Genomic DNA, 23113 nt, shown 5'->3' with positions numbered 1-23113 from the left:
TTTGGTTAAAATTTGGTCTGGAAAAAATATTTTCCCTTTCTCACAACTAGAAGAGTGATATGATATGTGCGGTATAAAAATTGTTTTTGAAAACTGTTTTTGTATATTTAAGTTATTTTTATCAATCAAAGAATATTTTTAATCGTTTGATCTTAATATCTTTCTATTATTTTTTCCTATTTAAAAAATATGGAAGGAAGTAAGTAACCTTGGGAAGGGGAAAAAATTTTGGCGCTCTTGGAACGAATATTCCTGAGGTTGGCCGTAGCCATTAGTTTATTGAACGGCCAAGAGGCCCGCCTCACCAAAACCATCAACAAGCTATTGAGACCCAAGAAAAGGGATCCAGGACCTACTAGCGGCAACCACCTTAATTACAAGTGTCGTACCTATGCTTCTTACTTTCAAAACTATATTGTATTAATTGGGTAGATAGATAGATGATTTAACATGACCTATAAGGAAAGAGGATAGGAGATTATTGCACTAAAATTTGAGGATATGTTTGATAATATTTTTAAAAATCATTATTAAATTTTTTTAAAATTATTTTAAGAATAAATTACTAAAAAAGTCCTATAAAAATTATTTATTTTTATAATAAAATTAATTAAAACTCTATCAAATTTATTTCCTAAGCTAAAAAAAGTTTCCCTAAAAATGAGAAACTATTTTGAACAAAGTTAGCGCGTACAGGCTGTAAAACTTTTCACGATTTGTAATTTTGTTTTCCTTCCCGACGCACGTGAAGGCAGAAAGTCGGTTAGACGCCAATATAAAATACAGAGAAAGCCCCAGTTCTTAGGGCAGTGGCCCAGTTCCTCGATATAGACTAGAGACCACACCAGCAGGCCTATCGATGGTGATCGACGCAGCACCGCAACCCAACAAGGTCCGATGGGGAGAGCTGGAGGAGGACGACACCGAGGACCTCGATTTCCTCCTCCCTCCTCCCCAAGTAATTGGTCCCGACGACAACGGCATCAAAAAGGTTATCGAGTACAAGTTCAACGACGATGGTGACAAGGTCAAGATCACCACCACAACTCGGGTCCGCAAACTCGCCAATGCTCGACTCAGTAAGCGAGCCGTGGAGCGCCGTTCATGGCCTAAATTCGGTGACGCCATCCACGAAGATGTGGGAAGCAGACTCACCATGGTTTCCACTGAAGAGATTTTGATCGAGAGGCCTAGGGCTCATGGTTCGATTCTCCGTCTTTTATTTGTCCTGCTGAATATTTTTGGTATTTTTTAGTTGTAACGTTTGTTTTTTATGCCGCTAATTATATAAGCCCTAAACCCTAATACGCGACTGATGAAGAAACCTAGCCCTAGACGCTGAACATGTCCCTGAGAAACTCCAACCTTAGGCCCCTAATAATTGAAGAAACCCTAACCCTAGATCGTATTCCGTTAAGCTTTCATATACTTTCCAGTATTTGGTTTAATATTATTGTTTTGTTCTAATTTATTTGTTATTTAATGTTGTGAAAAACCTTAATTGTCATGAAGCATAATACCTGGCCGATTTGTAGATCCTCATATCATTTGCGTGTACTTCTATTATATTTATTAAAAGTTTAAGGGAACTTTAGCATTAAAGGGTGTTTCTTAGCCGAGTTTATACTTTCCCTGCGTGAAAATGAAAGGTCTAAGCCCCTTAATTGATACTGTAAGACTGACACACGAGTAAAAGAAAAAAGGTGAAATTGATTAAGTTTAATGATTTTGGCTGTGATGTGGATTTTGATTTTGAAGCCTGAGGAGGGATTTATTGCTTTTGTTCAATGTGATAAGAGGTATTTCTGAAATTGTTGTCTCACATAGAATGATTCACATATACCTTAGACACACTCTGGTCATGGTAGCCAAGTTCTTACCTGGAGATGCCTAGGAAATGCCAAGTGTTTGAGAATAGGTGGAATGGTTTCTATTTTCTTCCCATATTCTGATTAGACTTTGGAGAGGAGTGGAGATGGCTGAGGGAGATTCCAAAAAACCAGAGAGTAAATCGTTTTTCTGAAATGTATTTTATTTTGTCCTTGATAAAGGCTTTCCAATGATGAACCCGGAAGCTTAGATCTGTAGTTCTTCACGCATTCCACCTGCTAATGTACATTCATCTCATGGAAAATTTGAAAATAGAATTTGTTGGTGACTTAATTTTTACAGTTTATAGGTAAATTTAGAATTTTTATTTGAGATGGCTCCAAGAGCACTTTATTGTAATTATAGGACTTAAACCTATGGATATAAATAATTCAAGTTAATTGGATAAAACAGGGTGCTAGTGAGATTCATGTCGATAATTTATTGATTTTGGTAATGATAAATTTTATTCAATTCCTTTATAATTTGGGTCTAAGGTGATGCTTAACTATTGTATCTTTGTTTCTATGTGGTGAGTTCATAATCCATTTTATGCACACACTTGCACATTTTCATAACATGCATTAACATATCAGTTTGAGGAGTGAGTATATTATCAAGTGCTCCATGTTCTTATCATATTATGTTGTGAACTCCTTGCTTCTTTATTAGTCTAATACTGAGAGTATTGTTGAGTTCTTCACTAGGAGCTTACCCATATGCAATATGCAGAACCCATTTTGTAGCTGGGTTCATAGACTGGCACACTTCAAACTGGGGTCATTCTCATAGAAGGGTGCAGTAAGTTAGGGACATGTTATTTCACTGATCATCCCACTCATCCAAACTCCTCCTCTCTCATTTCTGATTTTTCATTAGAAATCTTCAATCAGTAATACTCTGGCATACTTTTTTGCTTGTCTATGCTACTGCAAGTCTTTAACGCATGCCCCTTTACAGAGTCAAAGGAGAAATATATGCATACAAGCACAATCTGATGATAGAAACAAGATATCACATTATTACCCATCATTAGGAGAAATATTTTATCAAACCTGACCCTAAAACTTCTCATAACAAGCCACTTAGGAACTAATTGTAAGCAATTGTTATTCATGATCTTTGCATGATTACGATCTCCACACACAAAAAAGAAAAGTATTTTTTTGCTTCCTCTGCTATTCTTTCATGGTGGAACCTTACCAGACTATCCATGGAAAACTACTTGTGATCAAACCAGACTCTTTCATATCGTCTAGGATGGCATTGTTGGGAGGTGAAGTAAAATGCTTTGAAAACTTTATGGAGTTCATCGCTAAATAATTTATGTTTTATCTGGTGTTATCACTGAACAAAATTTATTTATTTTTTTGTCTCTTTGTCCTAGTCGTTCTTTTGGGTAAACTTATGGGGTGTATCTCCTGCCTTTTTTGTCTCTTTGCCCTAGTGGTTCTTTAGGGTAAACTAATTGTGCGATAACTAATGCACCCATGGTGTCATGTGGGAATTGGAATGGCCAAAATGGTCGAGAGTGGATCGGAAATGCTGGTTATGAAAGTCAAGATTTCCATTGTTGAAGTTCTTCTCCCTTCATATTAGAAATTGATTTTGAATAGATAGAAAATAAGATTCAGCATTTCTTGTTAACAACTCAATTTTGTATTTAGCTGATGTAGAGCCACTATATTTGTTTTGGGCCATATACTAATATATAGGTAGTTTTGGGTTTCCTGACTAGCTAACTAGTTGAGTTGTGTGAAGCCTATTTATATTGTACACATTTCTCTGCTAGGCAAATTTCTAAAGGGTGTTTTTTAAGTATTCTACACGTGTTAGTCTGCTCTTATTTTCACATTATATAAGGGATTATTAGGGCGGTCAATTTTTTAGAGTGGGAAAACAGAGGAGAGATGATTATTGTAAGGCGTGAGATTGCCCTATATATATATATATATGTATTTTTTATTATAGTGAATATTTGCAGCAACAAAGTGGATGTATGTGAGAGTGAATAGCTATTAATCTTGTGTGTTCTGTCTATTTTTTTTTGTTTCTAGTGTATTATTGCTCTGGTAAATAGGGATTTACTCCTAACAGTTTCAGCTAAGATTGAACAAAATCCTTAATTTGCTAGTTTTCAGAAAATGTGCCACATAGAATAGCCCCCATGTAGAAGATTTATGTTTATCATTAATTCTATTCTAGGATGAATAGAAACTATGTCATTTTAATTCCTCACTTGGGGTTGAGTCATTCTGTGTATCTGTTGTAACTTTTCACTCTATTTCTTTTTTTGTATTGAGAGAATGAAAGTTCGGTATTGATGGAAAATATATGTTTCCTACTGAATTTGTAGGACTATTTCTGATCTTATCAAGTGTCGTAGTTCCTCCTCAGTACTAGCTCAATATTCCCTTTCTTTTTGCCAGTATTTTACATTTTTACTGAACATATTTCAATGATGGAACTGAAAATAGGTAGCAAAGCAGAGGAAACCAATACTGTGGGAGGAGATTCCCTGGCACAGCTTACAAAAGGAGGTGCTGTACTCATGGTGTGCAGGACTTGTGGGAAGAAGGGTGATCACTGGACATCCAGGTGTCCTTATAAGGATCTTGCACCACAACCTGAAGCCTTCATTGACAAACCTACTGCATCAGATCCCACTGCTGCGGCTTCTGTAACAAAGGGTGCATATGTTCCACCAAGCATGAGAGCTGGTGCTGATAGAAGCAGTGGTACAGATATGAGGCGCAGGAATGAAGAGAATGCTGTCCGGGTCAGCAATCTCTCAGAGGATACTCATGAGGCTGACTTGCGTGAGCTATTTAGCCGTTTTGGGCAACTAACCCGTGTTTATGTTGCCATTGACCACAAGACTGGTTTGAGCAGAGGTTTTGGGTATGTCAATTTTGTCAACAGGGAAGATGCTGAGAGAGCTATTAGTAAGCTCAATGGATATGGTTATGACAGTCTCATCCTGCAAGTTGAGTGGTCCACACCAAGACCGAACTAGATATATATTTCTTGTCATGAAGGGTAGCTCTAGAGAATTTTGTTATAGCAGAGGCAGTTGGAAATCTTGCAGAAAATGGTTTTCTGTTCATGTACGATGGAGGAGACCTGGATGAAGTAGCATGTTTAGATAGGATGTTTTGTTCTGGTTTCAGTAACTAAATTGTCTAATGTGCAAGAGTAATGCGACGCTTAGGTAATTTCTGTTATGGAAATATATATTTCCTTCCATTGGAATTCTTTGTTTGAAGTTTTTGTCAATACTGTCTTGGTTGTCCAGCATGCTCATGTGGTGTAAAGCAATTTGACCACGGGCATGAATTAGAAATGTAATGGGTTCAAATCAGGCAGGTGGGTAACAAGCGAGTAGGCCTAGTTTAGCCTTTGTTACAAGGCTTAAGGTTCTCCTAGTCCTACACATAAAAGAAGCTCAATTTTGCTGCGGAATCTCCACGACCCGTCCATTCACAAAATCACTTTTGTTTGACAGGTTCATGGTTGGTTTAGGTAATGTGTTACAGGTGTCTCTAGAAAATCGTCATCACATGGCTTAGACAGGCTGCAGTTGTTAATTTAAATATTACAGATGTTGAAGGAAGGGATGATCTCCATTCTCCACTAGGCTATATGTTTCTCTTGAGAGTCTCTTTTGATGACCATCCATTAGTGTGAAGCATGGGTGCCATCACGACGGCGCTCAGTATTGGCGGTGCCTAAACTCAAAATGGATGAGATCTACGGAATTGAGAGGAGGTTGTTACACTTCTCATGTTCATAAATGCAAGTACCCTTTTTCTCTCTTTGCCTGCCAGCAAGTGGATGGTGTCTCACCTTTGGGATCCTATGCCGTACGAATGAAACCAAAAAAGCCAAAAAGATTCTTCTTCAGTTAAAGCCGTCAACCTTATAGGCTTATACAGTAATGCTGAGATGAGGTGTCAACTAATATTTTTAGAATTATGGGGAGGACAGGGCATTGGTCGAGTCCAATGATAATATTATGCGTCCTTCCCCTGAATTTGCCTCTTTTCTGAGATTAAAATTGAAAGGAGCACTCGTGAATGTGCTGCTTATTGTTATTGGTTTCATCCAAAGTTTAGGTCGCAGTGAAGTGCACCATGAAAGAACGCCATCACATCTCCAACTTTATGATTAGCCTATCTTTCATGATTCTGACCCTCATTCGCAAGTCTTCAAATTAATTTCGAAGTCTTTGGTGAAATTTTAGGTTGAATTAACCAAAAATCATGGCACCAGTTATTCATGGCAGCATCATTACAGACAATTAATCCTTTGGAACCTCAATAATGCTAATGATGTACTCAATCTCCTCAGCAGCTTCTTTCATTGAAGGCCGACTCTGCCTTCGCTCGTCCAAACATGCTGCTGCCAGCAACCCCAATGCCTTCACACTCTCCATGTCCACCTTGCTAGCTCCGTCTTTAAGCACCGGATCAATGACATCCATCAACTTCTCTTCTTTCATAATCTTTTTAATGTACAGCACAAGGTTCACATCTTCCTCCTCTCTGTTAAAATCAATAGCTTTCTTGGAGGTTAACAGCTCCAACAACACAACCCCAAAGCTATAAACATCACTCTTGTCAGTAAGTTGAAAGTTGCGATAATATTCAGGGTCAAGATAACCTAAGGTTCCTTGCGCACATGTAGTGATATGACTCGCATTCGCCTCTGAAACAACTGCCAGCCTCGACAGCCCAAAGTCAGAAACCTTGGCGTCAAGCTTTTCATCTAATAAAATGTTACTTGATTTAACGTCCCGATGGTAAATGGGTGGCACGGCAGACGAGTGGAGATAAGCAAGGCCTTCAGCAGTCTGGAGGGCAATAGAGAGGCGGCGGCGCCAGGTGAGTGCAGGCCACTTTCTGGAATGGTGCCCATGGAGATGGTCAAAGAGGGTGCCGTTGGGGATGTACTCGTATATCATGATAGGTTGTTCAAGCTCCACACAACAGCCAAGAAGACGAACCAGGCACCGATGGTTCACTTGGCAAAGAATTCGAACCTCGTTCAGAACTTGATCAGTGCCTTTGGTGTTTCCGAGCTTGGCGCGCTTGACGGCGGTCACTGTCCCGTCGTCAAGGATGCCCTTGAAGACCTCACTGAAGCCACCAGAGCCTATGAAATTGTCTTTGGAGAAGTTGTTTGTTGCCCTTTTTATTTCCTTGCCACTGAAGATCTTGGCCATTTTACCACTGTTGTTGGCATTTAACATGTCTTCTCGCTTTTTTATTAAGCTCCCCTGGGCTTCTCTCTTAAGGTTCTGACGATGCCTGCAGACTAGAATTCCAACTGGGACCAGGATTAGGATTGCAGCCACCACTGCCACACCTGAAGAGATAGATTCAGGATAACGAAACACATGCATGTTATGATTATTTAACCCAAAATTGGATTCCTATCCAAAACATTAGCTCATTTCCACACAGACATGTTGTTGCCTCTTCAACATTAGTCCACCATTTTCATGACACCATCCATCATTAGCAAGTAAGGAAACACAGAATAATGTTTTGACCATTAAACAAAATCAAATAACGAAGATCTTTGGGGAAGCTAAAGCGTACCTCCAAGGAGTGGGGTCCGTGACTTCTTTTTGTGCTTGCAAGATTTTGCTTTTTCACACTTCAAATCTACAAGGAAGAAGCATTGTAATCAAAGACTGTCATGCAAACACAGTAATTAATCCACTGGAACTTGTTCTAATTTAATAGCTTGCAGTGAGTAGGTGAGACGTGATATATGGTCCACGACTTTGCGTAGGGAAACTCAAGAAATTTTTAAACAAAAATATTGCTGCTCGTTTCGATCAAACTTAAAGAATGGTTTGGAAAGAAGGATCGATAATCTAACTACTCACTTTGACACAATCCATTGATGGGGCCCCAATGGAACCCGGCTTTGCAGAAGCACCTCCTCTGTCCAAGGATTGCCCCATCTGGCAAACACATAGAATTCAACAAGGTCGAGCAATCTTTTGGGATTTTGCAAATTGGCTCTTGTGGTAACGCCCACTCTATCTCCAGCCCGGGCTCTGGCCACCTCTTCACTGGTAATGAAGTGGCCAAATTTACAAAACTCTGATACGCCATGCACCCCTCATCACGAACACCGATCTTATACGCGTTCACTGGGCCCCCAGCCTTGAACCAACAGCATTTTGCCGTACTCCTACACGCAGCCGCCACCACATTCTCTCTGATATAGGCATGACAGATACTGTTTGGCGAGCAATTAACAGATGAATTCAGCACTGCATTTGAACAGTTCATCAGCATGATCGTGTTGCTGCTAGGTATGTTGTAGGGTGAGATGCGGTCAAGCTGGAGACCCCCAACTTGGATATCGGTTGTGATGCAAGTGTTTGCAAGGAGGCTTGCTGGTTTGACGATCATCCGTCGAGTTCCCGGGTTGATTGACGTGATAACATAGGAGGATTGGCTGAGGGCATCAAACCACAGCGTGCCTGCATTGCACCGGACCTTGTAGGACTGGTCACCGCACCCAGGTCCAGTGCTGAGGGGGTAAGGCACAGGAATGCGGCCACAGTCTCCGCAGCGTGGTGCGCACATTGCAGCCCTGGTGCATAGCAGCAGAGCCAGTGCATGCAACAACAAAGGAAGCACATTCTTTTCCATTGAAAGACAGAATGGGCTTGCCCCGCAGTAAGAATGATTTCCGTTCTAAGTTTTAACTTTTAAGTACGCCCATCTATTATTATTATTATTATTATCTCCTTCGATACATTCAATACACTGATACTGCAAGGACAATAATATTATTGCATTGGAAAGGGGCAATGGAGCATTTGTCATGCCTTTCAGATTAAAGGGTCCCCCTCCATATCTAGTTTGGAGGACTAATGAATGGAGTGGACATTCGTCAACTAAATCGTTGACATGAACATAGCTGATCGACAACGTTGTCTTCCGGAGATTCTCATGTTTAGAAATCAGAAATTAATTAATAGGAATCGTTAGCATAGTGCTTTACAAGTACATCGTCCCTGCAAGATGGCCCTTGCATATGCTCGTATGCCACTTTTTCCAATGTGACAAATATAATTTAATAGATGGAGGGCAAAATGCATATTATTTAGTGAATATGTATCAGCCGTTCACCCATTCATGCATCTGCAGAAGGATCCTTTTCATGTTTCCAAGACCTTCAAGTAGTAGGAACTATCAAGTACAATAATATATTAAGTGGAACTACAATAAATAATCGATGGGACCAAAAAGGAGCTTTAGTTCATCAAGGAACGAAATAATTCTCAAGTACCAACAACAAGGATATGGCATGGGTTTCAAAAACTACCATTTGCCCATCTTTTAATCCCTTGGGTTTGTTTGGTAGGTGTTTCCAAAAACAATTTTTTATTTTTTAAAATTAGAAGTTTTAAAAATACGTTTACAACAAAAAATAGTTTTCATTTTTTATTTTTATATAACATCTTTTAATTATTTTATATCATTTTTACTTGTTTTTTAAGGGTTATTTTAAAAAATAATTATACAAATATGTAAAATGATTAAAAATAAAATAATACACATAAAAATATTAAAAATAAATTAAAAATATTTTTAGTTCTCAAACAAACTTTTATTTTACAAAATAATGAGAGAAATTTTTTTTAAATCTATTTTTTAGAATTGTTTTTTAAAATAGTTACTAAACAAACCCTTAATTTATTAAAAAACAAAGTGAAAGGTGAAAAAACAAAACAAAATTTACCAAGTAGAGTGGAGTTATTTTTGTGAGATTTTAACAATTTTCAATTAAAGTAACCATTAGAAATTAGGTTGTTGATTATTAATTTGATATGATTTAATGATTAAATTTGATTTATTAAGCATACTAAAAATAAGTTAATATTATAATTAAAGTAGTAAGTAAAAAAAATATAACCTTTTCTTGAATCTAAATATCATGACTTAATATTAATGAAGGTGAATATAACAATTTCATAGCTTAGAAAAGCCTAGCCTTTTGAGTTCATTTGTTAATGATTTTGGTAAAAATAATTAAAGTAATTGATCAAATATATTTTTTAAAGTTAGAAAATTATTATTAATTACCCAACCGTCCAAAAGACTTAGAAGGTATAATGTGAAAGCGTTTGGAGGATTGGATGGGTTGATTCGCAACAAAAATGCATGACACAAGTAATTCTATGTCCACTACGATGACTTGGAGGGTCGTAGAAATATTAGACTTTCTTTGGCCTTCCAAGAAGATGTTCCCCAATTGACAATCTCAATGTGCATCACCCAGCACGGAGGAAAACATGTAAATTTGTGCACTCCCAAATCCAATTTTTTGGGATTCAAGCTAACACGCGTAGCTTTATCAGTGGGAGTCCAATGCAGTGGCAGCAGAAACGAGCTTCTCATCTCGTTGGAAAGCATAATGATATTCCAAGATCAGCAATTACGATGCCTCAGATCACATGCAACCTGTTACATATATGGCTTCCAACTGTAGCACATCCCCTGTTCTTGGTCACAATGCCAATCTAGAATCCCACTGCTTTCCCTTATTTAAATGATTTTTTCTTTTAATGTGAGTGGTGAATATTGTATATAAAATACGTTTGATAGAAGCTTTTTTACAATGTGCATTTTGAAAGACAGCTGGTCAAACCTTCTTTTTGGTTAACAAAGTTTCACAATACGTTGGATGATTTTGTTAAGAAAGTTCCTTGTCTTACAAACTAGCTTAAAAGTGTTTTTCAGAACCATTTTTGAAGATAGTTTTTTGAAACCATTAAATTTAACAAATAAAAGACAAAGAAAATATTCACTTTAAAAAGTGTTTTCCAAAAAGGTGTTTTTTAAAATTATTTTTTAATATTTTATAAAATAAAAATCTATTTAAAACTTAGAAATGTTTTTAAATATGTTTTGAAAATACTTTTATGTGTAATTTTTTTAATTATTTTTATATTTGTATAATCTTTTTTAAAACAATATTTAGAAAATAATTAAAAAATATTATTTAAAAATATTTGTAAAACATATTTTTCTATTTTTAAAAAATAAAAATATAAAATAATTATCAAACAAAACCTTTATTTCTCTAAAACACTTTTTTTTCTTTCTTATTTGATAATAGATCCTTTAAAATTATGACTTTTATTTTACTTTGAAGTTGTAACTACAGTGAAAATGTGCTTTTGTAATAGAGGGGCAAAAACTTCCAAATAGGCAGTCATTATCTGAAAAGAAACATAACAACATCTAAACTTGACTCACAAGAAAACCAATCAAATCACAACCCCTCAACTGTGAAGACTACAATTCTACTCTGACGACATAAAAAGGACGAAATCTTGTTAAGGAAGCTTCGCCAGTAAACACAAAGAAAGACTATAAAAAGTTAAAAGCAATACAGGAAGGAATAAAAGGAGGATGTCAATCACTCCGTGTGTTGAGGGATTTTAGCAACTTCAAGGAATATGCCCTACACATTAAAATTGATCTCATAATAATATTATTTTTTTCATCATTTTTATTACTTTTTTTTTAATCACCTATTTACTTACAAAGTGTTAGATTTGATGTGTTGTATGGTAGTTAATATATATACATTAAGTCAACATCAAAGCTTGTAAGTCATATAATGAGCTTGAGCGATGAAGTCTAACTTCATTTAAAGATATTTGACAAAAAATAGGTTTATCATTTTTATTTTTATCTATTTAAAAATATTTTAAAATCTTTCGACTTATATTCAATCGTGTAAGAGTTTATACTTATATAGTGTCAATTTTTTATTTTTTATTTTATATTCAATGTGAGATATCACAAATATCCCTAAATGTAAACACAACATTCTTGTTATGTCTCACAAGCTTGCCCCTAACATCCTTTACATGACCAAATAAACCTTCACATTGGGGTTGAGAATCAGATATTATTTGTAATGATCTACACCTAATCATGTAGGTATTATCCACTTTAAATGCAAATGAACCTTTAGGACTTTAAAATACGTTTATGGAGTTGAGAAGAGACCATACTTATATAACGTCATGAACTTTTTTCCCTGTCTGATGTAGGATATCATAAATAAATATAAATATCTTTTAATCATGTAAATACGTTTTAAAACTGTGAGGATTTCTTTGAGTCCATAGCGGATAATATGTACACGGTTAAGAGTAGATTGTTACAAATAATATTAGATCTGATCCCAATCCTAGTATAGGGGTTTGTTTACCCTGATGATGGGTGTCTATTTATTTGACTTCACAATCTCATGGGATATTGTGTCTACATGGGAGAGTATTTGTAATATCCTACATCAGATTAAAAAATAAAGTTTTTTACACTACATAAGTATAGACTTCTTTTAACCTTGTACATATCTTTTAAAGTCATGAGGATTCCTTTAAGTTTGGGTATAAATCATTACTATCTCATCTTAATACTGAACTATTTTGAATGATAACATAAATGAGTTTGAGTTTTGCAAAAATAAGATTTATTTTTTTTTCCAATAATTTACAAGTATATAATGGTTTTCCTTTAAAATATTTTATAAATCTCTTTAGGTTTTTTCATTTAAGGCTAAGTTGGGTCAAGGACTTTGATTGTTCTTGACATTTTCTCTTATTAGAAGATAGAGATTAAGATAAAGATAATGGACTGACTTTTTTCATTTAAAGTTCTTCAACATGTAAAGTTCTTGAGTGCAATAATTGGTCGTCAAGAAAAATAAAAGAAAAAAAATCGCCATCTAAGTCAACACCATTACATCCTTATCCCTGTGAAAATATTAAATAATTAATTAGATGGCATCAAGGTAAGAAAATTTATGTTAGGATCATTATTCTCATTCATTGCTGAAAAGAAAAAGAAAAAGAAAAAAACCCTAATTCCTACAAAATCCTATATTCCACTTCCCTCTATTTTCCAATTTAACCATAAACTAATGGAAAATCGCTTTAATATTTTTACACCCCTGTGTTTATAGAGTTTGAAATGTAAACATGTATAATCATATCTTTCACAATGGATAAGAGTTGGAAACAAAAAATGGGAAATGGGTGCTATGCATTTGGGGAATCTAATTGTGAATTGGTATTATTGACATAAAAAACGAAATGAATATTTTAAGAAGTAATTATTTAACTCATAAAGAATTATATGTAATTTAAAATATTTTTAATTTGATGAAAATAAATATGATGTATAAAATTTGGGTATTTTTTTAATTTCTTTTTTCAAATTAATAGGTAAAAACTAATTTTCCCAAAAAGGATAAGATGATTTTTAATTTAAAAATCAACCTTTAACTTTTTAAAAATATGAAAATTTACCCCTTTTTTTTCACAACAAAAATACCTTTTATCAATTTTCTTTATAACTATCTTATCTCCAAGCACATTTTCAGAGGAAAAAGAAAAAGAAAAAAGTACGAATTATTTCATACCATTGGCACAGATAGGCCGCGTAGGCCTGCAGTTCTCAATGGAAACGGCCCACTAGAACAGGGGAGTCCTGCAGCGAATGTGCAAGAAAACACTACCCACTGTCTCACCCGACCCAACCAAACCTGTATATTCGGGTCGGATCATAATGACCATAAGAAATAAAATAAACTTCATGACATCTGATATGACAAAATTCTCCATCCTGTTAGGCAGAATATTTTATAAGATAAAGAGGACTAGTTTGTTGTTGAAAAACTGTACACACCCAATTATTTATCTTCATATGTACTTTTGAAATTCAAGGTTGGAAATCATGCCTCATCCGGATGTCTCGCCAGTTGGTGAGCGGTAGGACCATTTCTCCACGTTCTAAGCTTCTCTCACATCTATTAGGATGGAGCCCCTCCAGGGAAGTATCATGAAAAACGACACGATTTAAAAAAAATAAAAATCGTGAGCATTAGGGGAATCTTTTCCATATCTAAAACCCAAAGGCGTCCACACTGAACCACCCCAGGACTCCTTCTAGAAACTTCATTTAATATTTAGCAACAAATTCTCAAATGTGGAAGCAAAAAGTAAACGAGATGAATTTTACAATTGATAGACAGCACGGCCCTTTTGGGCATTAAAACATCAAATATTCCCAATCATCACAACAATATTTACAGAGACATAGCTTGGATTTTTGATAATCGGTAACTTTGATTTCACACTAACAACACAAAGCGTACGGCTCCTTTGGTATTCCGCATGCTTATTAACCCCAAACTAAGAAGCTTTTAAAGAAAATAAAAGAAGATTATCATACACAGGTTCAAACCCCAACCATATTCAACTAGTCACGCCCCTTCGGGTTTCCTCAGGCGCGTCACACAGTACCATCGGTAGCACAACATTCACGTAACAACTCGACGAGAAGTCATACGACGAGCCGGAGACTGAACTCCGGTGGAGACCATGATCTTGGCGTTGGCGGAAGGAGCCATTGAAGATGAAGAAGTAGCGGAGAAAGCATAATCTGAGCGGAAAAGTTGGATATCGGAGGTCTGGAAGCGGCCGGAATCACCAGGGAGTAGTATGTATGAACATGAAGGCGACTCGCTCAACCACGACCTCTGCCCACCATTTTTGTATTGGACAATGGCCCTGTACACGAAAGGAATAAGACCCTCCATTTGAGAGAGAGAGAGAGAAAGAGAGAGATAGGGAGTGTTTAGTTTAAGTTTTGAATGAAGGAGGGAGGGGGTCGAAGAATGGTATAAAAGAGGGAGGAGGGGGTGATGAGGTGGCGAAATGGGTTGGAGTCCAGCTACTCACGCCAAGCCACGCAGATTCTGAGGGAGACTTCAACGCAAACCCGCACGAAGACCCTGATAGCTATATCCAAACTGCATCCACCTCTACTACATCCCACCAAATCTCACTACAATCTTTTCTTTATGCTACCATTTATTCAATATTTTTTTTTCTTAATAGTTGTCGTTTTTTACAAGGATCGGTCGGTTTCGGTCTATTCGTCTTAAGAGATCACTACTTTCTTCCTTATACATCATTCATTGTTTATTAATTCTTTTTTACTTGTTGGTCACTATTTTGTTCCTTGTATATCATTCATTATTTACTAATTCTTTTTACTTGTTGGTCCATAACATCGATGTGAAACATGAACTACAATAATGATACATGTGCTTCTAATTTCTATTTTAGAAATTAAACCATGACATATCGTAATTTGGATTACATTTTGGAAGTGTATTCTAAGTATTGGCTTGACGTGATTTTGTGATAAGGGTGTGCCGGTGTGGGTAGTGTGTAAGAAAAGCCAAAAAATGCTCATGGATATAACAAAAGGACCCCCTGATGATTGCTTTACTATTAAATACTTGCTATAAAAGATGCTTCAATAAGCTGCAATTTTTTTTGGTCCAATTAATGCTTAATCTGATGACGAAAAGTCTCCAGATTAACAAAAAAAGATCAACAAGTAAACCCATGGAGAAGGATAGTGCAACAACTTCCATGTGTATCTATCTTCCTATATTTGCCAACTATTTCTCCTATCTTTGCAATATAAAATCCAGACATGAGACCAACATGGTCCATGCCAAACACCTTAGAATATCCATCCGCAGGATAAGACCAGTCACAACCGCGTGCCCAGTTTTTGAATTCCCCTAGTTGAAAAAAATAACCCTTTCTCTTAGAGAAAAATAAAAATAAAAAATGACCCGTTGACATGAAAGGTATGCTTAGCTTGCTTCAATACGATACCCACTCCATTGTCTCCATGGTTGATGAAGTCATTACTTACATCATTACAATCATCAAATGGTCAGAAATTAATCCATTTTCTGTCCCTTTCTATTTCCATTTAAAATTTTAGCTTCAAAGCCGAGATTGATACCACCCCAACTCCCAAGGTAAAGCAAATACTGCGTGCGCCTGGAGGTATGTGTTAGGGGGTTAGGTAAAGAGGGGAGAGAGCTGGTGTCACACATTCTAATTATTTTCCCCTTTGAAACTTAAAAGTGGCAAAGCAATACAGAGAAAAAAAAACATTAACTTGTATGTATATATCGTTGGCTTTCAGGTGCCATTCATGTGCACCTACCGCTTTCAATCAATAGACGATCTTCATGGTGGGGTGGGGGGCCTCAAATCTTCCTAATGCCATGATTCTATGACCTGTTACTAAACCTTGAACTCGTCGAATCTTCCGAACCTGCTTTTAGTTCGTAATGTACGAATCAAATCTGTACATTGATTATGTGTTGAAGTGTTGCAGAAGTTAATATGTGCTGGATCTTTCAGCATTGATGCAAATTTGAGCTTATCTGGTTCTGAAGGTGATGGCTCAGTACAGTGAGAGAGGAGTTTCCATAGGTTTGAAATAACCGAGTGGGATAGCTTACCTAGAGTTTCTTAATTAATTAAATTAGAGAATCATCATTAATGTCTCTTTCTCTTTCTGGATTTTATAATTTTGGGCTCTTGTCTTCTTGATAATGGAGTACTGCACTGGTGTTTTGCTCAAAGCCGTGATGAATCAAGCATTGACCAGGTGACAAGTGTCCCAAAAAAATAAATGGTCAAGGGGACTACCCGAGCTAATGATAGAGGCAAGAACACTAGTATTATCTTTCCTTTTACTTTTTGTAAAAGGAGAAAGGAAAGTGTCATGTAATGAATTCTTAAACGAGCTTATGAATTGGCCCACTTGGCTGCATCATCCTTTGAGGAAATACACTGGAAATAAAATTTAAACAAATTAAGGGAACTTGAACTCAAACCTGCTCCCAGCCCAGATGGCGCACTTGTCATTTTCTTTCCTTTTTCTTTTTTTAAATAGATAAGGGTGGCGTGGGTGTGAGATCAGGCTCAGGCCTCTATTGGATGATTTCATTTTCAGGACAAATGTTTCTAGTCATTGGTATGAATAACTATTTTCTGAGTTAGATACTTCCAAACCAAATACACCCACCCAATGTCAGGGTGCTTAATTTATCATATTCTGATCATTACTTACCCCTGCAAAGGCAGCCTTATAAAGTATAGGGATCATATAATATTTGTTTGGATCCTCTTCTTGTACTTTATTTTACGTTTAATTTCATTAAAACAACTTTTAGATCATAAAATTCCTTTTGTTCTCAAGTTTTGCTATGTGAGTAAATATGTCCAAATATTGTAACACTTAAATCAGTTAAAAAAAATAATACACTTGATTGTTTGAGACAACTTGACAAAAAACCAAGCTCATCAAGCTTTGGTGAAAAATACCCATATAAAGTTAATCATGTGGAAGGATCTTGTACACTTGATGCAGAGAAACTCCTGTGCGCTTCAGGCCAATTTTAGGTTGGGCTGGGTCCGTGATGTACAAAAATGGTCATTTGATTAATAGCCAATTAGCTGGGAATGACTCCATGCCTGTTCAGGTACACGACCATACTGTGGGCTGTTGGAATGTCAGAAACAAGATTATGAATCTTTGAGCATGTCTTGTTTTGGACCTAATTCTTTTGCTATAGATAGAGATACAGACCTTTTCCTCTCCTCTGTACATACTACATACATCCATGATTGCTTCTCCAGATATACATAGAATGGGACCTCATGGTCTGTTTTGGCTCTATCAGTAATTCCATGGGGAGGTGGATGTAATACTTGGTAGTTTTCTGGATTGTATGTTTATAATTTGATATAAAGAGCATGGAAAATGGGGGAGGGTTGGAGAGAAGTAGAAATAACAACAAAGTAAGTTATTAAAAATAAAATAAAATTCCGAATAAATGCCATGCAACTCTGTCCCTAGTAGGAGAAGCTTGAGATAATGATACATAAGTTAGGATGTTGAGTTTTTTTTTAATTCTTTCATTTATTTTTATTTTTTATTTTTTATGAATTCTAACATTACCTTGTTACTCCTCGTAGCACCTAGATTATATATAAAATAAAATAAAATAAAATAAATTATATATATATATATATATATATATATATATATATATCATTTTTTTAGCATATCAAATGATAAAAATAAAATCTACCTTTTTAAAAATAAATTATAAATAAATTTTTTTAACCCTTGATCCCATTCCCATGGAGAAGTTGGCTATGTGGCTGTTACTTTGATTCCCACTGAAATTGGGGTATTGTTCAAATAATCGAATCTCCCTTTGCTTTAGCAGGCGCGGGAGCATTGAACTAGGATCAGACCTTTGATCCACCTTCATGGATCCATCCTTATGACTAACCTAAGTCACACCCCAACGGGCTTCACAAGCAGGCCCCCAGTACAAATTCCCATGTCACTTGGTGACCATACCAGAGGTTCACCCTTATTGTAGAATTTCTCATCAATTACTAATGCGATAACCTTTAATTTTTTTTAAAATATAATCAATATAAATCAGTAAAGCATTTTCCTTTTATTTTTGTTTCTACAAATACTTCAAGTATTTAAGAATGTAAGTGACAGAATTGATCAAATGATAGACAATTTGCTATAATCCTAGAACAAATAGACGCCTGGTTATCGTTTTCAAGTAGCTACAACAACGTATATGCATTATTTTCTTGGGAATAAATGATTGTACTTTGTTTTTTCTGTGAAGGATCGAGCTCATATTTGAAAATTATTACCGTCAATCAGATTTCTAAATCCAAAAATCGTATTTCTCGTTTTCAATAAAATCCAATCATGATAATTTAAATCAGATAAATCCAAGTTCCTACTCCTGCATCCGAACCTAACTCAGATAGTTCCCTACAAACAAATCAAGTTCTCACTGTCCAATTGAATTTTTGTTGAATTCAACCAACCATTTGATGTCAATCTGGCAGCCTAGATATGTTGCGGAAGAGAAGTGCAACATGACCTGGTGATAAATGACCTGCAATGATCCAAAGGTGAAGAGCTGGTGCCAGGTACCTAACTTTGAAATGTCAATTGTCTTTCTCTTGGATATGTCTTCTGATTATATCTGAAATTCCAGTGTTGGCTTTATGTATTTTGTTTGGCTATTTGCATCTTGTCATTGTTCTCTCGCTTCGTTTATCGCTATTAATGCAGGGCCAAGTGATGGGAAGTGATCCTAAATCTCCAAGTGTAGTTGGTTCTGGTCACCTTTTCTTATGGCATTGTCTACCTGATTAGGGAGCCTCTCTAGCAAGAACATCCAAATTACTGACAGTATGTTAGGTACCTGTATTGGATCTTAGCATTTCATGACACGCCACCTTGAGCTTGTCGGGTGAGTGAGGCCAGGCACCTGCTAATAGTTCCAGGGTGTGATCGAATACTCTCAGAATGTGCATGGTCCTGTCCTGCCCCACCTTGGATCTATTATACCTAGATGACTGGATTTTTTGCTAACTATAGATATTTAAAACATGTTCCAGTCAGCCTCATCCTACCAAGGTGTCATGTTGACAAAGCATGGCCACATATCCAGGAGAGATCCTACTCCTGCTGCTTAAGTGTGTATGTTACGCATATGGAACACCGTTCTTGATCATAAAGGCTACACTTCTGTTCTTCCCCAAACTGTTTCCTAAACCTAGTGCTGTTGCTGCTACTACCATTGACCTGTTGACATTCACCATCTTTACAGGTACTGCATCAAGTAATTATTGAATCCACAATTCCTCACTATGATGCTCAATTATTACAATACCTGGCCTCAATTATATTCCTCAGGCATTTAATAATTGATTTAGTTCTTCCTTTTACAATCTTATAGCTATCTTGATGCGATGGTATCATTTTAAATTCGATTGCATTCATTAGGTGATCTCCTCATTAACCTCTGTAGCTGAAGCTATTGTCGATGCTCTTCATCATAAAACGAATTCTTTTATTGATCTCTCTTAATTATACTTCTGGACCTGCTGGGTGGTAGCAAGATGTAATTCACTTACGCCTCAGTGGATTAGGTAGGAGTATTCCATGTACTTCTCGCACACTTAAATTCGAATAATGAGAAATATATGATTAGGCAGGGTTTCAGAATCCCAAATGTGCTAACCTCCGAACAAGTTACTTTCCAATTTCAGAGCAGTTTTTCCTAACAATTAGTGGGTTCGCTTATCCTTCATACGATTAATTTCTAGTTCTGATCTGGACTTTAGACTTGTTGATCAAAAGCTTAGCTGATTTAGTGTCTCGTTGTTGAGTTTCATCTTCCTTGTTTTTAATTGAAGGATATCTTCAAATTAATGGAGTTTTGAGCTAAAAACAGGGCTTGGCAGGTGGTAGGTACAGGCTTCACTTTTATATAACCCACCTAGTGTTCATCGTTACCAAGATTTTCACTGGGGACTATGAGGAGTGAGGGCACATGTCCCACATACAGGAAGGTAGTAACCACTATTCATGTGAACTTGTCAGTAGTGTCCGACTATTATTTATGCCTAGTGCAGCGCCCTGAAGCATGAAACTATCTCTGAGCAAACTTCGGTAGATTGCATTTGTTTATCTATAATTGTGGTGGTGTTTGATGTAGGCTTGATCCTTAATGGACCAAGATCTTGCATATTCCATCTGATTTCTATGCCCTTGTTTTCATATATATTACTATCCCTTGCGACTAGTTTTTGAAACCTACTTCGCACTCATAGGTGATATAGAAACCCATTACACTATCGAGTGCACTCAAGTTAGAGCTTGGAAATGAATCACAGCCTTTTTTACCATGTTCATAATTGCCCTCTAGCTTTGCTTTTGCCCTGGCCGTATTGGCACTTCCTCCTTTCGCCCCCCTGAAGAAGTCCTCTGTCAAATTTGTTCCGGCGAAAAGATCCTGACCATCAACTCTATTAATTAGATTTTCTTATGAACTCTTGTTTTGGAATTGAGCACGTTTCTTGTAGGCAACTTTATCGAAGGCTAACCATTTTCCCTGTCGAAATTGATGAAAGAAACCCCGACTGTGCCATTGATGAGATTTTGAGAATGTCACTCGTCCACGACAATGCACGCGTGATCATAGCCGCTCCATCTGCAAAAAAAAAATTGTCTCATTCAGGCGGCGAACCAATGTCATAAATTTTGTTTGCCATATTTTAGCAAGATATCCAACTGCCATGCTGAGTAAGGCGCAAACTCTTACCGGTACTCTTTTTCAAATATGGTCCCGGAAGAATATACATGCAGCCTTTGAGTAAAGAGGCCTCAACTGGAAAAGCTAGCAAATAAGAAATAGTGGCGAGGATAGGAAAGGAATGCCAGAATTGTAGTAGCCCACTATTAAGTCGGTACATGGCCCCCGGCCCCCCCAATTGAAGAGTTACCACTTACCAGTAGTTTTGCCCCTGGGCAATGATTTAGTCGGTAACGGCCCCATCAAGAGGGTGGCATTAGCTGGGTCTTCGGTGATTCAGTTTTGGTCATATACGGTGAAGATTCGAGCAATGACCGAGCTGAGGGTGGCCTCCAACAGCGGCGCGTGGAGATAAGTGAAGAGCAAGGGTGACGTATGGCACTGAAGTGGTAAAATTTTCAATTTTCCTCCTTTTACTTTGGGTGTGTTGAGTGGATGCCTTGAGTTGCACTCCACCTTGCTCACCATCCAAAAGCCGTCTCTACAGGCTGTGCAGAGATGGTCCCCAGCCGTACCATACACATGGAATACCTGTCCCCTTCAGTGGTGGGTCCCTTTCTTCCTAGCACCCCTCCCCATTCCTCTCCTGCCATGCCTCCACTCCCCTTGTGCGCATTGCGCATCCTCGTTTTTCTCTCCAAATTTACTTTTAACAAAAATCAGATTTGCATATCACTTACCAGTTACCATCAATTTATTTGATTATACAATAACTGAATCTGTTCAACAACTACTTCTAGAACTTAAGTTATTTCGAACTGAGCCGAAGACATTGCTTCCAAATTTTCCATGTGTGGAAGTTTATAATTTACATCTTAATATGCCATATATTTAATTTATTAATTTAATTATACAATATCAATAATTTGATCATCCAAATGTCAGTTATTTTAAAAGTTTAACTGAAAATATTTGGGAATACTGTTTTCACGAGGTACAACCAAAGAAGAAGGAGACTATTAAAAGTTAAAACCAAACCATGAGCGTACTCGTATCAAACCAAACTAAAAGAATGCAACTTGACTGAGCGTATCGAGAGCGAGCCGAAGGATCCGGGCGTATTAATGCCTCATGGGACTATCGGATGTATAATAAATGAAGTGCGTGTCGTCACCTAGTACGTTTCGGGAGAGTATGGGGTTGACACGCGTCCCAACGATAAGTTGGTGAGGCCCACTCACGTGTTTGGACTGTGATTGGAGCGGCGCAGGGGCAACAGCTCCAATCAACACTCTTTATTGTGTCGGCCGTCAACCGGCTAATTCTTACCTCTCTGACACCTTTCCCTATGAGTATGAATCCACGTGTATGTATGGCTCTGCTCCTCGATTCTCCCCCTTCTATCTGCTTTTTCTAAAATTTTATACCACTTTGAACCCCATGGGCCTCTAAATATTTTGTTGTGGCTTTGAATTAGGTTGAAGCTTTTAATGTAAATATTTCTCTGATGAGTTTTGTACTAAAAGCCTCTTTCATTTTACTAATATGAAATAAAAATTTGTTTTCTAACTCTTTTCATTATAAAACACTTTTAAGAAGTCAAATCACTTCAAGACAATTTAAAAACAAAACCTTGTGGTGAGGATGTATCATTTGAATAATTGAACATTGACTTCTTATGTCCCAAAAAATATTAGTGCTCTACTGTAATTAACAAATGGTTCTAAAGCTTATATATTACTCTCAAGGATTTTCTTTCCTGTAAAAAAGTCTTCTTTTGTGAATTACGTGGTGAGGTGGATTAGGGTCTAGTTTACGCATCCCATCGACTCTTTTTAGTTTTGGGAATCCGATGATGATTAAAAGAAAAAGAAAAAAGAAAAAAAAAAAAAGTAAAATATCACCAAGGATTAGCTAAAGAATTGTATGATGGTGATCATGATTTGATTCACAACCTTTTATACGAAAATCAAGTAATAATTACATGAGATTTGTGGGGATTTTATCGACTCACTTACTAATTACCAATGACGTCATTTTTATCTGTTGCTATTCAGCTAAGGATGGAGGGGGACCCATTTGGATTCAGATTTAAGTTTCTAATTTTTCCGGTTTTGTACTAAAACAAAAAACAATCCCAACATTCTTTCTCAAAGTATATGATGAGATTTGACTCCGCCGCTTAAGTCAGAATCATAATAGTGGCCGCCCACATTCTCATTGG

At 36.7% G+C, this 23113-nt stretch overlaps 3 protein-coding genes across 3 annotated transcripts; 1 reads left to right on the top strand and 2 right to left on the bottom strand.

The window, feature by feature from the left end:
• Nucleotides 1-485: 485 nt before the first annotated feature.
• LOC100242668 (uncharacterized) lies at nt 486-5121 on the top strand. The gene is made up of 2 exons (XM_002272325.5): nt 486-1202; nt 4347-5121. Exons 1-2 carry the CDS (start codon nt 860-862, stop codon nt 4883-4885), a joined length of 882 nt encoding a protein of 293 aa, XP_002272361.1. The 5' UTR covers nt 486-859; the 3' UTR covers nt 4886-5121.
• A 1048-nt stretch (nt 5122-6169) lies between these two features.
• On the bottom strand, nt 6170-8543 carry LOC100256173 (wall-associated receptor kinase-like 20). The gene is made up of 3 exons (XM_002271566.3): nt 7766-8543; nt 7473-7538; nt 6170-7236 (listed from the first exon to the last, which is right to left on the bottom strand). Exons 1-3 carry the CDS (start codon nt 8541-8543, stop codon nt 6170-6172), a joined length of 1911 nt encoding a protein of 636 aa, XP_002271602.1.
• A 5365-nt stretch (nt 8544-13908) lies between these two features.
• On the bottom strand, nt 13909-14601 carry LOC100261261 (uncharacterized). Its single transcript, XM_003632620.4, has one exon. It carries the CDS (start codon nt 14518-14520, stop codon nt 14242-14244), a length of 279 nt encoding a protein of 92 aa, XP_003632668.1. The 5' UTR covers nt 14521-14601; the 3' UTR covers nt 13909-14241.
• Nucleotides 14602-23113: the final 8512 nt, after the last annotated feature.

This window comes from Vitis vinifera, chromosome 8 (genome assembly GCF_030704535.1).
Source record: "Vitis vinifera cultivar Pinot Noir 40024 chromosome 8, ASM3070453v1".
Taxonomy (NCBI): Eukaryota; Viridiplantae; Streptophyta; class Magnoliopsida; order Vitales; family Vitaceae; genus Vitis; species Vitis vinifera.
This window is presented reverse-complemented; position numbering and strand designations above follow the sequence as displayed.

What these genes read in the sequence shown, in the direction of transcription:
- LOC100261261 (XM_003632620.4), bottom strand. Translation starts at nt 14,520, where the DNA reads ATGGAGGGTCTTATTCCTTTCGTGTACAGGGCCATTGTCCAATACAAA.
- LOC100256173 (XM_002271566.3), bottom strand. Translation starts at nt 8,543, where the DNA reads ATGGAAAAGAATGTGCTTCCTTTGTTGTTGCATGCACTGGCTCTGCTG. An exon ending in CATCAATGGATTGTGTCAAA is followed by an intron (nt 7,539 to 7,765) that starts GTGAGTAGTTAG and finishes TCTTCCTTGTAG; the next exon opens with ATTTGAAGTGTGAAAAAGCA. An exon ending in ACGGACCCCACTCCTTGGAG is followed by an intron (nt 7,237 to 7,472) that starts GTACGCTTTAGC and finishes CTATCTCTTCAG; the next exon opens with GTGTGGCAGTGGTGGCTGCA.
- LOC100242668 (XM_002272325.5), top strand. Translation starts at nt 860, where the DNA reads ATGGTGATCGACGCAGCACCGCAACCCAACAAGGTCCGATGGGGAGAG. An exon ending in CGAGAGGCCTAGGGCTCATG is followed by an intron (nt 1,203 to 4,346) that starts GTTCGATTCTCC and finishes AACTGAAAATAG; the next exon opens with GTAGCAAAGCAGAGGAAACC.